The sequence below is a fragment of the Olea europaea genome, unplaced genomic scaffold, assembly GCF_002742605.1.
Source record: "Olea europaea var. sylvestris unplaced genomic scaffold, O_europaea_v1 scaffold1395, whole genome shotgun sequence".
Taxonomy (NCBI): Eukaryota; Viridiplantae; Streptophyta; class Magnoliopsida; order Lamiales; family Oleaceae; genus Olea; species Olea europaea.
In genome coordinates, this window is record NW_019231471.1 from 36,040 (window position 1) to 49,712 (window position 13,673).

Consider the following 13,673-nt stretch of genomic DNA (forward strand, 5'->3'; position numbering starts at 1 on the left):
TAGTGATATTTTCTCCAAGTTCGTACCCTTCTTTTGTAAGGCAATAAGTGTTGTCGTTCTTAAAAGCCTAAACCATGATGAAATCCCAAGTGCCTTTGTCCTTTCTTCTGTTTTATGCATCTTCCTTTTGAGGGTTGAGGGGCCTCTTTACCGTAAAAAAAAAGAAAAGAAAATGTGAATGCCAAATAGAAAGGACCCAAACTACATGGCATTCTTGCTACAATAAAGAATTATGCTTTTGAACGTCAGTCACTAAATTAGGCATTTATTCAATAATTTCAATCTTTTCCCTAAAAATCTTGTATTAACTAGGTCGAGATGCCATTTAACATTTGGTGTATCGTGTAATACTTGTTACTCCATAAAACAGAACAATATAATAGGCACGTCATTGTGCAGTGCCATTGACATTTATGTTGAGAAGACTGAATGCATCACAAAATATCTATAACCCTTACTGTTTGCATTATTTGCTATGCACCAATACCTACATGACCTTTCAATTTTATTGTACTCCTAGATTCCAATGTTTCCTGGATATCTACTGCAAAGGCAAATTAGTACTAAGAAAAGTGCTGTCACTCACTGAACGACCATACTATGAGATTCTTAATGAATTATACATTATTCTAACTTGTGTATTTTTATCTTCGTACTTATTTGAAAGTTCTCTAAGATGCACAAGAGCGTGATTAAACAAGATTATTGAGAAATTAAAAAAGACAGTAATCCCAGCAAATCTAGTTTCCACCCTTTCCCAAGCACAATGAGTCGTTAAAGTGAGCTAATATGATGTTTTAACCGAACAAGAGACCTCGATTAGTGTGCTTAATTATCGCGAAATATACTGCTAACTCAAAGGTAGAATTCTCAAATTATCGAACTTCTTCTTATTTTTCATGAGTGCCAATATTTGGCATAAATAACATACGGCAGTAACATTTCACTGAAAATATCTGTGAATATACTGACCAAAACCCTATAAATTATTCTCTATTTAAATAGTTGTACAGAGAATTTTACAACTCATCAAACCAATTATAATTGGCCCTTTTCACAAGAGATTTTTGGAAGTTTTGGTTGTACAAACTTAATGGCACTAAATATGTAGATGATTTGTTTCCATACTGAAACGTCAAAATAGAGGTAGGGTATCTGTGCAGGCAGCAGAGAGGAATCTGTAAGTATGAATTATAATTGCCCTTTCAACCATGAGAGCCCTGTCCCTTTGAGAGTGACGTTTTTCACCACACACCTAACAGTTTACCTATCATGTGAAATTTGTACATTAGGATAGCGCTGGACAGTATCAAAAAATGAAGCAAAAACCAGTTGACGTAATACTGGCTCCAAAATATTTTCCTTGAACTTGAGCAAATAATGTTAACGGATGATGTAGGTCACAACATTTTTAGGTGAAGACTACATCATTATATAATGTAGTTCTGTGTGCTTTTTATTGTTTCTGTGTTTATGAGGAGCAAAAAGGGACGTATGATTGAGAAGATATCGATAATTTCAATAATGTCAGATAATTATCAAACGAATAATTGTGAAATTATTTGGTGCGGACAGTAGTTGTGCACGCGAAAAGCCAGCCAAAACATTAATGACGGTCCCCTATGGAAAACATGCATGGATACAAGTTAAGAAGGATACAAATGTTAATAATTTTGCTGCACAAATTTGTATCTACTGTACAGAAGGAACCCCACTCCAAATCCCCAAGTCGATGCTAAATTGTATCTGTTACTGCTAACTTCTATAGCAAACATTTTCTCCCAGCCAAAAAGCCTCCCTTTTTGGCTGTCAGTGTGACTAAAAAACAGACGAGAAATGGACAGCTAAAATTTGATCCTTACAGATTTTCACAAGTGGTCTACCATTCACGAAAAGGCACCAACATTATGCAATCCTGAAAAATAGGTTTCATGGTCCAGTCCTTGTGGCTACTGATCTCAGTTCAAGATTTCAATATTTAGATTGTCTAATTTGTGTGCTTAGATTGGCCCTGTGTGTGTTTCCTCTTGTTGATGCTCCTATGGGTGATGATTATCTTGTTTTTCACATTCTTCATGGACTAAATCCCGATCTCAGAGAGATTTTTGCTGCTCTTCATGCAGGGAACAACCGCTATTGTTTTGATGAAATTAATGACAAACTTTGATAGTCCAAGACTTTGCCAAGCAAGAAGTCTTTTGCTGACATGACTCCTTGTTATAGATAATTTTGTCTCAGCAAAGTAGTCAACTTGCACTCCAAAAGACTTCCTAAACCAGCATGTTCGAAAGGACCATGCATCACCCTACATGCATCATTGCCTTGATCCCACTACCAATCGCGTTTCTATTCTTCTTAAGACATTTACTACGATTGATTCACATCCTTTATTTATTGATCCAAATTCCTCTCATAATTCTCTCACACAAAAAATGTTACCAAGTTCTTTCAAATCTTGTCGAAAATGGAGGACTCCTAGAGTAAAATTTAATATTTATATAAAATTAATTATTTGTTACCACTAGTTCGACCCTTATTGAACCCTCTGATCCTAGAAACGTTGCATTTCAGGGTCAATACTCAGACCTATTTAAAAAAAAAAAAAATGGTTCTTTCCAGTCATATGTCAATTAGTTTCTTCACTTTTCGTTCTTGCGTCGCTTCCAGATTTCACACGTCACCCTCTCTCACATCGATTAATACTACTAAATGTAGCCATCCGTGCCAACCATGCATGTGTCAGCCAACTCATCAACTCGACTTTTCCTTTTACGTATAGTTTCCCATGCGCGTTAGAATCTTTATAACATGATCCTCGATGATCGTCTCATTCGTACAATTCCCTTTTGCCTTCAAAGACTTATTGGTTATTTAGTCGCTCTCAACACAATATTTCAAGTCAAATAAACCATTTGCTTTTTATGCCGAAGCACATACCTCTGGTGAATTTCTTGAAAGAATGTCCCTAACGCTTAAAAGCTATGGGAAGTGAAATCCTATGGTAGAAGAAATTAATGTTCCTAATCACATTTGAACATTGGCAATTGTGCCATCATCTCTTTCAAGTACAAATGGGCTTTCCACAACAACCGTTCCATCAATAATCCTGCCTTGCTTAAACTGATACTTATATTTGTCAAGCCTACCACCAAATAGTTATTCTGGAAATTGAGTTTTTCTTTTTCCACTCAAATTAACATTTTTTTAAATCTGAGAATAACTGTACTCTCGTTTAGCTTGATAAAACCTCTATGATAGGGGCCAAGGAAGTTCAAACAGATTGTTAACCACCACTCAACAGAATGCTACCCAGTGAAACTTTTAAGGTTCTTGAAAGCTACAATGTTGCAGACACTGATCCTTCAAAAACATTCCCCTTTAGATCTCCACATATAATAGATCGTCAACATCTTATGACATTCTCTTTGGACATAACCCAAAACCCAATTACTTGGAGTTCCAAGAAGAAACAATGTATGGCCCAATATTCTATCAAAGTTGAATAATTTTCTATTACATCTACCATTGTTGAACTCAACTGGAAGCAACCTCTTCAATAGATTGGAGTTTCCTTCCCTCACATACCCATGGTTTACTGTGATGCATTTGAATGCTAATCCAGAGTTCTACTCATTGGTGAAACATATTGTTATTGATTTCAACTTTGTCATAGACAGTTACTCACAGTGAGCTACATATATGGTAATAGGAGATATAATTTCCTTTCTACAGAAGGATTAAACTTGTATATATATGTTTGATGTAATTTAAATTTAATTTCAGCCAGATATCAATTGTATCCTTTGTTAATGGCAGCGATAAACTCAATGATCCACTCAAGAAGCCAATTATCAATGTGCATTTCTTACATGATTAAGATATATTCCCATATAATTGAGCGCACCAAATCAAGAGAGGTTCTCCTATGATCAAGGGAATTTAACATTTTTAAAGGATACACCACCATGATCAAGTATAATTTATGTATTAAGGGACATTCTCCTACGATCAAGGTCAATCACAGAGAAATTGTTTAATTGCATGTCTTGTGCATATAATTTCTCCATAATTATTGTGTCGTATTCCTCCCAAATAAATGAAATAAATATATTCATATACATTGATGAGTAATATAATGGAATGCATTCAACGTAACGGTGTCTATTGGGCCTTGCCAGGCAGATGAGTAATATAATGAAATGCATTCAACCTAATGGTGTCTATCGGACCTTGCCAGGCAGCAGGGCCAGATTTTGTGGAGGCTATGTAGGGCCCCCTAGATTGGCACCGACCAATTTTATAGCCTGGCATGTTTTAAAATTCCTGGACTGAAATGTATGGGTCATGCCTCTCTAGCTGGGCCAGGGCAGGCCACGCCTAGACTAAGCTTTTACATGCCAGGGTGCCCAGCCTTGAGCGGCCTGGCACCTTTTGACACTTACTAGTTCAAGCCACTCTTCTGTCCTTATTGGTGGCCAATAATGTTTTGAAACCTCCAGTTGAAGCCATTCTCATCTCTCATTGTTTCCTTACTCTTTTAAAAAATGCTTCCAGATCATAAGAAGTTTTAAAAAAAAAAGGTTCTGGAGGAGCAAACAAGATATTTTGAATTTATATAATGATTATATACCTGTTCCCATACACAAGATTCAGGCCACTGGTCCAAATATTATAACATGCTACTAAAAACAAGAAAAGATGAATGAAGTACATTTGTTGACTACTGCATGAAACTTAAAGGAAGGCAAGAATACTCGTACGGTTTATGAAAGACAGGATATCTCACTGATTGATATTATTAATCTTGATCTCTAGGAGCTCTTCAATAAGTTCTCGGCAGATTGGGCATCTATTAGACTGGAGTCTTAATGTTTTTGCACAGTCGCTGCACAAACACTGAAATGCAACATATTTAAGTCAAAAGAGAGTGAATGAGGGTTAAAAATAAATAATATAGAGAATGAACAGTTGATTGTCACAACCATGCAAAGCAAGAGTAAAAGCAATGGATAAAGTCTACATCCATGGGAAAGAAACTAAAAAAGAAAGAATGCCCTAAGAAGTAGAAGAACAAACAAACTCTCTTACATCCTCAACATCTTTTAAGGAAAAATGCGAGACTTCATATCCAAAGTTCTAATGAGAAAGCTACCAAGCTAAGACGGTCTTCATATAAAGCTCTGGTATAGATAGCATTTTACTTTCTTAGTTTGAGAGCATTTGTGTGTGCGCGCGCATCATGCGTGTGCATGCTGGGAAATGGAAATCGTTTGGAAGAATCAAGTATTTTATTTTTCAAAACGTTTAAGCAGCGGAGGACAAAACAGTTCCCCACTTAATGGCCCAGGTATTAGAATCACATTTGTTGATCGAACAAGAGGTTACCAACATAAAACTCATAGTTGTCAGTCGCATATGGACATAGTTTGAAAAAGTTAAGAAAAGCTACAGTTACTAGTGAGCTTGAACATTTGAAGAAACCTTCATTAAATGTTTGAAATGCATCATATGGCATGTAGCACCCATTTTATCCCACTTAACAGGTGGATAGTCCATTAATGCAAACTTGTACTGAAGCTTTAAGAGAGTTTTCTCACCATATGTCGGCATGGTAAGATAGCGGTATCCTTTGGTTCAGTCATGCAAATTACACAGTTTCTTCCCGAGTCATTGTCATTATTACCATGAGAAAGGTTCCCTATTCCATATAACTCACGCAGCTCATAACGAACACCATCAATCCACAATATCTGCTTAATTGTTTTAACAGTGAAAGATCCTTCATTGTTTTTCTCCAGGACAGCCTGGGTTATCTGCATATGAGGGAATTGATATTGGGGACGATCATTACTGTAATCATCACTGTAAGAAGGCGGACAAGTTTCTGCAGTTATTACAAGAGGATATACGTCCTCTTTTGGAGATGGATTTGAAAGATCATCAGAGACAAAGAAACCCAGGTCAATGCCCCTCCCAGAAGGCTGACTAAATTTCTGGCGTAGTCCTTTCTGAAAAGGAATTTTTACAGGCACATATACTTCAGGAAATGATGAAACCAATCTGCAGTTCGGCCCTTCCTTGGCGAAGTACCAAATAGTGATGCTGTTAATCAGAGGATACAGGAAAAGAAGGATCAAAACATGTACAAAAATGAGAATTTTTTCAGTGATTATTAAATTTTTCATGGATTCATAACAGTGTCAAATTCAAGTTTTGATTGAATACTAATATTATATTTAAATAATGATATCTGATTTTTCATGTTTATGACATTGAGTCATTTAAGTTATATATCTCTTTCATGTCTTATAAGTAAAAGTCGTTATCCAATAAAGGAAATACATTCACAATTACAAGTTCCAAGAGTGCGTTAGATCCTGTTTAATGGTTCAGAAATAAATACAATACTATTTATCCATATCATATAAAATGAATATGGATAGATTAATTTCTTTCACTTCTGTCTTTTGGTAGACAAGCCAATACGTGTCATTACAACTAGGCAGGGCATTTTATCTATGGAAAGGACGATGACACTCTTCACAGTTTTCAGAAAAATATTAAGATAATCCAGATATACAGGAGGAAAATGCTTTCTTCGCAACCTAGAATATCCGTCCTTCTAACAAACACCATACAACACAATGTAGCATTGAAATGCGGCACAATAAACAGAAAAATGAAAAGATTATTCTTTACTGCACACACACCATAATGCTGCTAATCTGAAATCCCAAAGCAATACCCCTTTGAAGCTTTTGAATCATACATAATACTTCGAATTTAAATCATATTGCAATTTGCAAGCACATCTCAATCCTCATAAAAATGAACTAATCACCATTATAAATCATTTTTCCGCCTACAGTTGAAAGACTAAGTGATGAGGACATCCATTTATATTATTTTCTATTTGGATTCTTATCAATGTTTTGGACTATTATTTATGTTTATGTAATTGGGCTTGTATTATTGGGTTGGCCCAAGCCCATCATTAGGTTTATGTTTTACTATTTATATGGGTTTTTTATTTTCTTATTATCGTTTTATATGGTTTTCAATTGTAATTGAAGCGGCCGATGAATTGATGAAATGATATTGGATGCACAAATCTTCTTCCCCCTCCCCTAATTTTCTTCTTCTCTTCTCCGTTCTTCTCCTTCTTCACTTCTTCTTCTCAACTCTTCTTCTTCCTTATTCCTATGGTTGTTGCCTGTTCTTTACCTATGCTACATCAAATTTGGTATCAAAGTCAAAACTTGAGAAATATGTCAATTATTTTCCAGAAATTTTTCCAGCCATCTTCATGAAATCACGCATCCGCCATGTCCATAATTGCGAATCGTGACCAATTTCCCCAAAATCCTAGAACAACACAAGAGAAAAAATTTGTTGCGGTAGCAATTTCTTCTTTTCCCAGTTTCTTCCTTAGTTAAAAAAAATAATAATAAATAAATAAAATTGTGACCAAAAAAAAAAGTTGATTTACCCACTCGACAGGGTCGAGTTTTCTCCCATCCCGAGAGAATTGATGAGGACATCCATTTATATTATTTTATAATTGGACTCTTATCTATGTTTTGGATTATTACTTATGTTTATGTAATTGGACTTGTATTATTGGATTGGCCCAAGCCCATTACTAGTAGGTTTATGTTTTACTATTTGTATGATTTTCAATTGTAGTTGAAACAGCCGGTGAATTGATGAAATGATGTTGGATGCACAAATCTTCTTTCCCCTCCCCTAATTCTCTTCTTCTCTTCTCGGCTCTTCTCCTTCTTCACTTCTTCTTCCTTCTTCCTATGGTTGCTGCCTGTTCTCTACCTATGCTACATCACTAAGCTTGGAAACAAGTGACATTGCACGAATTTGGCATGACATGTACAGTCACCCATCTAACCAAAGGTATCATCTCAGTAATTAAAAGGATAAATCACCTAGTGAAGTTTTTGTAATTTCAGTTTTTTACTTCACGCTGTATGATGAATCTGGTGTCCCTTAAATTACTGAGTACACAACATTAAGATATGAACTGAACTTATTTTTCAAAATATGAAAAACATATTTAAATGTATGTTATGTGCTCAGTGCAAATTATAAGAGACACACCTACATCCCTGTCCAAAAGTTATCTGACACATACACCTTGACGAATAACCAAGTGGATTAAAGGTGTATTAGTTTCATTTTTCATCTTTGCAACCTAAGTATCCTATCAGAGAAACTATGAAAATAAATTTCATTTTCCATGTAAGCATGACCAAGAAGCATGTTACATGAAGTCTAGTACTAGTAATGGGTGCTAGTAAACCTTTTAAATAAGGGATTCATCAAATTTCTGAATAGGCAGATACATTGAATTTTGACAAGCTAATGTACATTGATGGGCATGTAAATAAGTGGAGAAACATATAAAATTTTGTTTACTCCTATTTGACAATTTTAGGATTAGGCATATTAGGCCCATGATTTAGGTTTTAAAAAGTTGCCAAGCCAGTAGGCACAACCAAAATGTCTCATTAACATCATAGCTACCTCTTTAGTGCTGTCAACTGACCAGAATTAGGCCACAAAGGGTCAAAACAAGGAAAACAGGGCGAGGGATATCATTACATCCTATTCTAGCTTTGTTTGAAAAGCAATTGAGTGATATATGGACTTGATCTCAAAATAAAGCATTGTACTCCATTAAGTTATGACTCCAACAAATTTCCAAGGTCAATAAGTAGAACTTGGTCGTTTCTGACAAGTTCAATATTCATATGGTAAACTAGCGTGCAGTGGCATATGAAGCATTCAAATGGACTCTCATCTCTATCTAAATCAATTATACAAAGAGAGAAAAAGAGCATACAAGGATATAGTTTTGGGTATTGGTTAAACAGAGAGTACTGGATAGTGGATACTAATCACATAATCTTGACTTAGTATGAGATGTTTATAGCTTAATGCGTCTAGAGGGAAGAAACATTTCAAAAAACATATGGTGCACTTAATCATCATGGCTTCCACAAGTGTAACTGGGGACATTAACTTTTTGTACAGTACTTGGGGAAAATGAAAAGTTAAGAAATCACGAGGTAGATGGTCACTATCATGCTCCTAGTGCATTCCATATCAGATAGAAGAACGATGCATTTTAAAAAAATTGTATTCTATGAAGGACAACATAGAGACAAACTAAAGAAACATCAAAATCACCCAAACCCTGGAGGCGGGCGGGGGGTGGGGGGGGTTATTCGTAATCCTTGCCACATTTATATATGTCAATGCAACATTATTTTATTGATTCAATAGAATCAAGACCATGCAAAAACTTCCATATTGGGGAAAAATATTTGTATTTAAGATAACATCAATAGAGGTGTTCAGTAGAGGAGGATCTTTCTTTTAGACCTATAACGTGGGACAGTATATAGAAACAGAGAAGATGAGAAAGAAGAACAGAACAATACAATGAAGTAACATAGAAAGAGATAATTTCGAAAAGGAAATCAATAACAATGCAATAGTCTGCACTACGATGAGAACACTACTCCTGCTTGTTCTTGAAAAGGTCTTATAATTAAAGAAAATAATCCACATAAAATCTATCTAACATAAAGTGATAGGAAAGGCAATAAATCAAATCAAATCAAAACAAGAAGTCTTCAACTTCAGAATGTGGTCCAATTTGTCATCACCCTTATAAAAATCATGGAGAAAAATATTACGCACTTATCCTAACAAACTTTCATGTCATTATGAAGTATATTATTGGATACAATTAATTTAGCTTTTAATCTAAAGACTAAATGTAGTGCCACCAAAATGTTATTTCAAAAAGGACCAAAGCATTAGTAAGAGTGAAGAATACACAGTGTGTACGTAAATTAAGTTTCAGCTGGTCAAATTGGAAATGAAATGTGTGCTGATGCTTAATCGGCGTACCTTTAAAGTAGAAGTGGTTCAGAATTTTATATCATTTCACTTCCTGCAGAGTCTTAATTAATTAATTAATCGAAAAAATAAAAACTTGAATCGGAATTACCTTGATGGTCCATCTTTTTCAAGGAAAACACAAGCAAGAAGCACATAACTTCATAACTTCTTACAAACTATAACATATGGAAGTTGATACTATCTCAACATGTTCCTCAGAACGAGAAATCTTAAAATGTATATCTTATATCCGAAAATGTAATTCTAAATATCTTAAAAGCAAAGTCGAAACTCCTGCATATTTCAATTCCTCAGATTTTTTTGAGAATCCAATGATATGAGACTAGAAGGATCCTAAGGACACTCTCTTCGTAAATCCTTAGCCAAACAGATCTCTCTGTCACTGTCAATTTACACATTTCTCTTTGATAAAGAACGTTATCCCTACTCTAAAATTCATCAAATCAAGAAACATTACAAAACTTTCCAAATTCTCACATTAGAAATAACAGATAGGAAAGAAATGATTTAGCAAGAATACGTATATAAAGACAATAAGATGCTTTAGAAAAATAGATTGTGTAAATAAAGTAAGAAAATTTACCTTCCATCAAACATAGCATCAAAAAGAAAAGAAACCAAGTGATAGTCAGGGTTCATCTCATCAACTTCAAGCCTCAAAGTATCCTTATGCACATTGACATCGCTTCTGACCTTTTTAGCATGTTGGTCCTCAACGTACGGTGGCGGTGGTGGTGGCGGCGCCACCACTTGAGATGACGCTGGCAACCCGTTATGAAAAGGACCAAAACTGGGCGTCCCACCTACAAAACTACTTGTGTAGTTGCACCCATTGTAGGATTGGTAATGTGGGCAGTATAGAGGCGGTGGTGCTGCAGGGAAAGCATGTGGAGGCAGTGGAGGGTGCGCAGGATAAGGAGCGTAGTATTCAGGAGGAGGAGGGTGGTGGTGGTAGTATGTGGCGGGGGTGGTGTTTCTTCTTCTATTGGTGCCAAATGATATGCCCATGTTCAGTGGCGTTCGATTCTTCGGTAAAGTTGTATATTACAGTGTGTTTTGAGTATTGTTGAAGGCAGGCAATAGATCTGAGAAAAAGGGGGGAAAAAAATGATTGACATGTCGCAAAAAATGTGTACCATTTAAGCTTTAATTTCTGACATTCCCCCTCTTTCTTTTATGGTGTTTCTTCTTCTATTGGTGCCAAATGATATGCCCATGTTCAGTGGCGTTCGATTCTTCGGTAAAGTTGTATATTACAGTGTGTTTTGAGTATTGTTGAAGGCAGGCAATAGATCTGAGAAAAAGGGGGGAAAAAAATGATTGACATGTCGCAAAAAATGTGTACCATTTAAGCTTTAATTTCTGACATTCCCCCTCTTTCTTTTACGTAAATTCCATATAATTAATATCATATACGTAAATTCAAAATATTATTCATACTTTTTAACCATACATTATTTTAAAACATTATTCAATTGTTATCGGAGATTTAAAAATACGAATTTATTTGTGATCGAGGGATTTTTTTGTTCTTTTATTTCTCTTTTCTTTGAAAATCGACCGTGTACAAAATAGAAAACAGTTGAAATTTGGGAGTTACATGAAAGCATCAATCACGCTGATTTATAAAGAAAATCCCAAGCAATTGATTTGGTAGTCAAACAGTGTGGGTCACAACTCTTTTTGTCATTGTAATATTTGTTTTTTTTTTTTAAAAACCAAAAGTATCTTTATTTAATTACTTCGACCAAAACAAAACAATGGAGAGCATTCCTCCAACCAAGACCTATCCTAATAAAGCAAAAGGGTGTTCGGCGCAAAGGCATGTGTAATTTTCATTATATTTCGAGGAGTAAAAGTGCAATTTTTTGTTTGAAAATAAGCCCCATTCACGTCTAGCCCCATCTATGACAAAGTTTGTGTGGTTGACCAAGTCGAGCCGATGGTGAGAAAGTTTCATGATTTGATCCATTTAACATCTCATTTCTTACCATAATTGAAAAGGCATTTGTAAAGAGCCCTTAAAAAGTGTAAAATTTACTCGTGCAATCCAACAAATAAAAAGCTTGTGACATGTGTGACTACCTGATGACATTTTGAACAATTCCGTTTGTAAGGACCAAAGTGCCACGAAAAATAACAAGTGGCTGACTTAAATATTGCAGCAAATAAATTCATAATTTTTGTCCATTCAATATTGCTGATATTTCAACCTGCCATTATCGGAAATGCATTTTAAAATGAAAGGAATTTTACTTTTCCTCTTTTTATTTCCTAACAAGTCACCCGTGATTGACACGGGTCATACAGCCATCCACTGCACTGTATATTAGAACTTAAAACATGTTAATGACAAAAATTGGCGTTATAATTTTATCAATTTATAAGAATTTAAGTGGAATTGCTGAAAATTTTAATAAGGTAAGAAAGTAAAATTGTTGAAATTCGTGTATTGGTGTTACAAGGAGAACGTTCAATTTGCCCTTTTTTGTTAGACCACAATGCTTTTATATAGGTTATGGGACTCAAGCTTGTCGCCCAATTATGTTAAGCTATAGTTTTTTTACCTTGATTTGCGTTCCACCGCCTTCCTTGAAGGGATTCAATTGAATGGAGAGTTCGGTCGAGCCATCGTGATACCTAGGCATGGGCACGTCCCTTAGGCCATCATGACTCTCCTATGATTCGCTCACAAGTGCAACACTTCTATTGAGGAACAATTTTTCAATCACATTATGATGAAGTTTCCCATATATTGACCTTTATTGATAAATATTAGGCCAACCTTCCGTGCTCACAAAGTCAAAATGATACATCGAGTGATCCGACATGAGTTTTCAAATAAACACCAACATAACCAAATTCAACCATCCAGTTCTTGATTCTCGTACCAGAACCGTTTAAACATAAAAACAACCGAGTTCTGTCCAATTCCAGTTCGATCACTTTTGTCCACTCCTAAACTCAATGGAAACACGGACAATCTGCACATTTTGATACCAACCCACTACCGCATCCGCTTTTACACCTGTTTCATTCCATACAAACGCGCAAAGACTAATAAAAAAAAAATTTAGACAGGCAAAAGTAGAAAAGGACACACCAAACCATTATAAAAGGCCATCTAGTAGGCGACACGGGAAAAATGCACTACTCTTTATTTAGTCCATGAATAAATACGGCAATGACTTTACGACAAGAACCAAAAAAAAAAATAATAATAATAATAATTGTAGAATCTATCGAAATCAGAAATTCCCCACATAGGTGATAGGTTGTCACAATATAGTGCTGTAATGTCCAATCCACAAGCTGGCAGAAAGCCAAAAGAATTGTAAAGAGCGATCAATTAAATACTATGAAACAAAAATAAATATGTATGACATATATTCAGACCCCACCCTCTATAGCTGTCCCTCAAAATATCATCTCTTGTTTTCGCTGAGTGCGTCAATCTTTTGTTCAAGTCAAGATCTAATCATATATGCTGAAATTTACCGGCCTAGACCAAAAGTTTACCCCGAAATTTCTCAGTACACCAAACAAATGTCGTTACATACCAACTCTGCGTGTTAGCATGATGTTGCTCGATCAAATCATCTAATACACAGAGCATTGAGAAGCACGTGACCAAGCATGAGGTCAACAAAATACTGGTGCCCAATCTGGCCGTCCCTCCACTTAAATTTTGCAGGAGCACGACCGTAGTGCACCCCATCATTGCACCG

At 35.5% G+C, this 13,673-nt stretch overlaps 1 protein-coding gene across 2 annotated transcripts; it reads right to left on the reverse strand.

The window, feature by feature from the left end:
* Window positions 1-953: 953 nt before the first annotated feature.
* Window positions 954-11,065, reverse strand: LOC111375646 (probable E3 ubiquitin-protein ligase LUL4). 2 transcript variants are annotated; one of them, XM_022998503.1, is made up of 4 exons: window positions 10,529-11,065; window positions 5,598-6,102; window positions 4,787-4,896; window positions 954-1,267 (listed from the first exon to the last, which is right to left on the reverse strand). In XM_022998503.1, exons 1-4 carry the CDS (start codon window positions 10,951-10,953, stop codon window positions 1,264-1,266), a joined length of 1,044 nt encoding a protein of 347 aa, XP_022854271.1. In that variant the 5' UTR covers window positions 10,954-11,065; the 3' UTR covers window positions 954-1,263. The 2 variants fall into 2 exon arrangements, with proteins under 2 accessions (XP_022854271.1, XP_022854270.1); XM_022998502.1 differs by having other exon boundaries at window positions 4,761-4,896; window positions 10,529-11,064.
* Window positions 11,066-13,673: the final 2,608 nt, after the last annotated feature.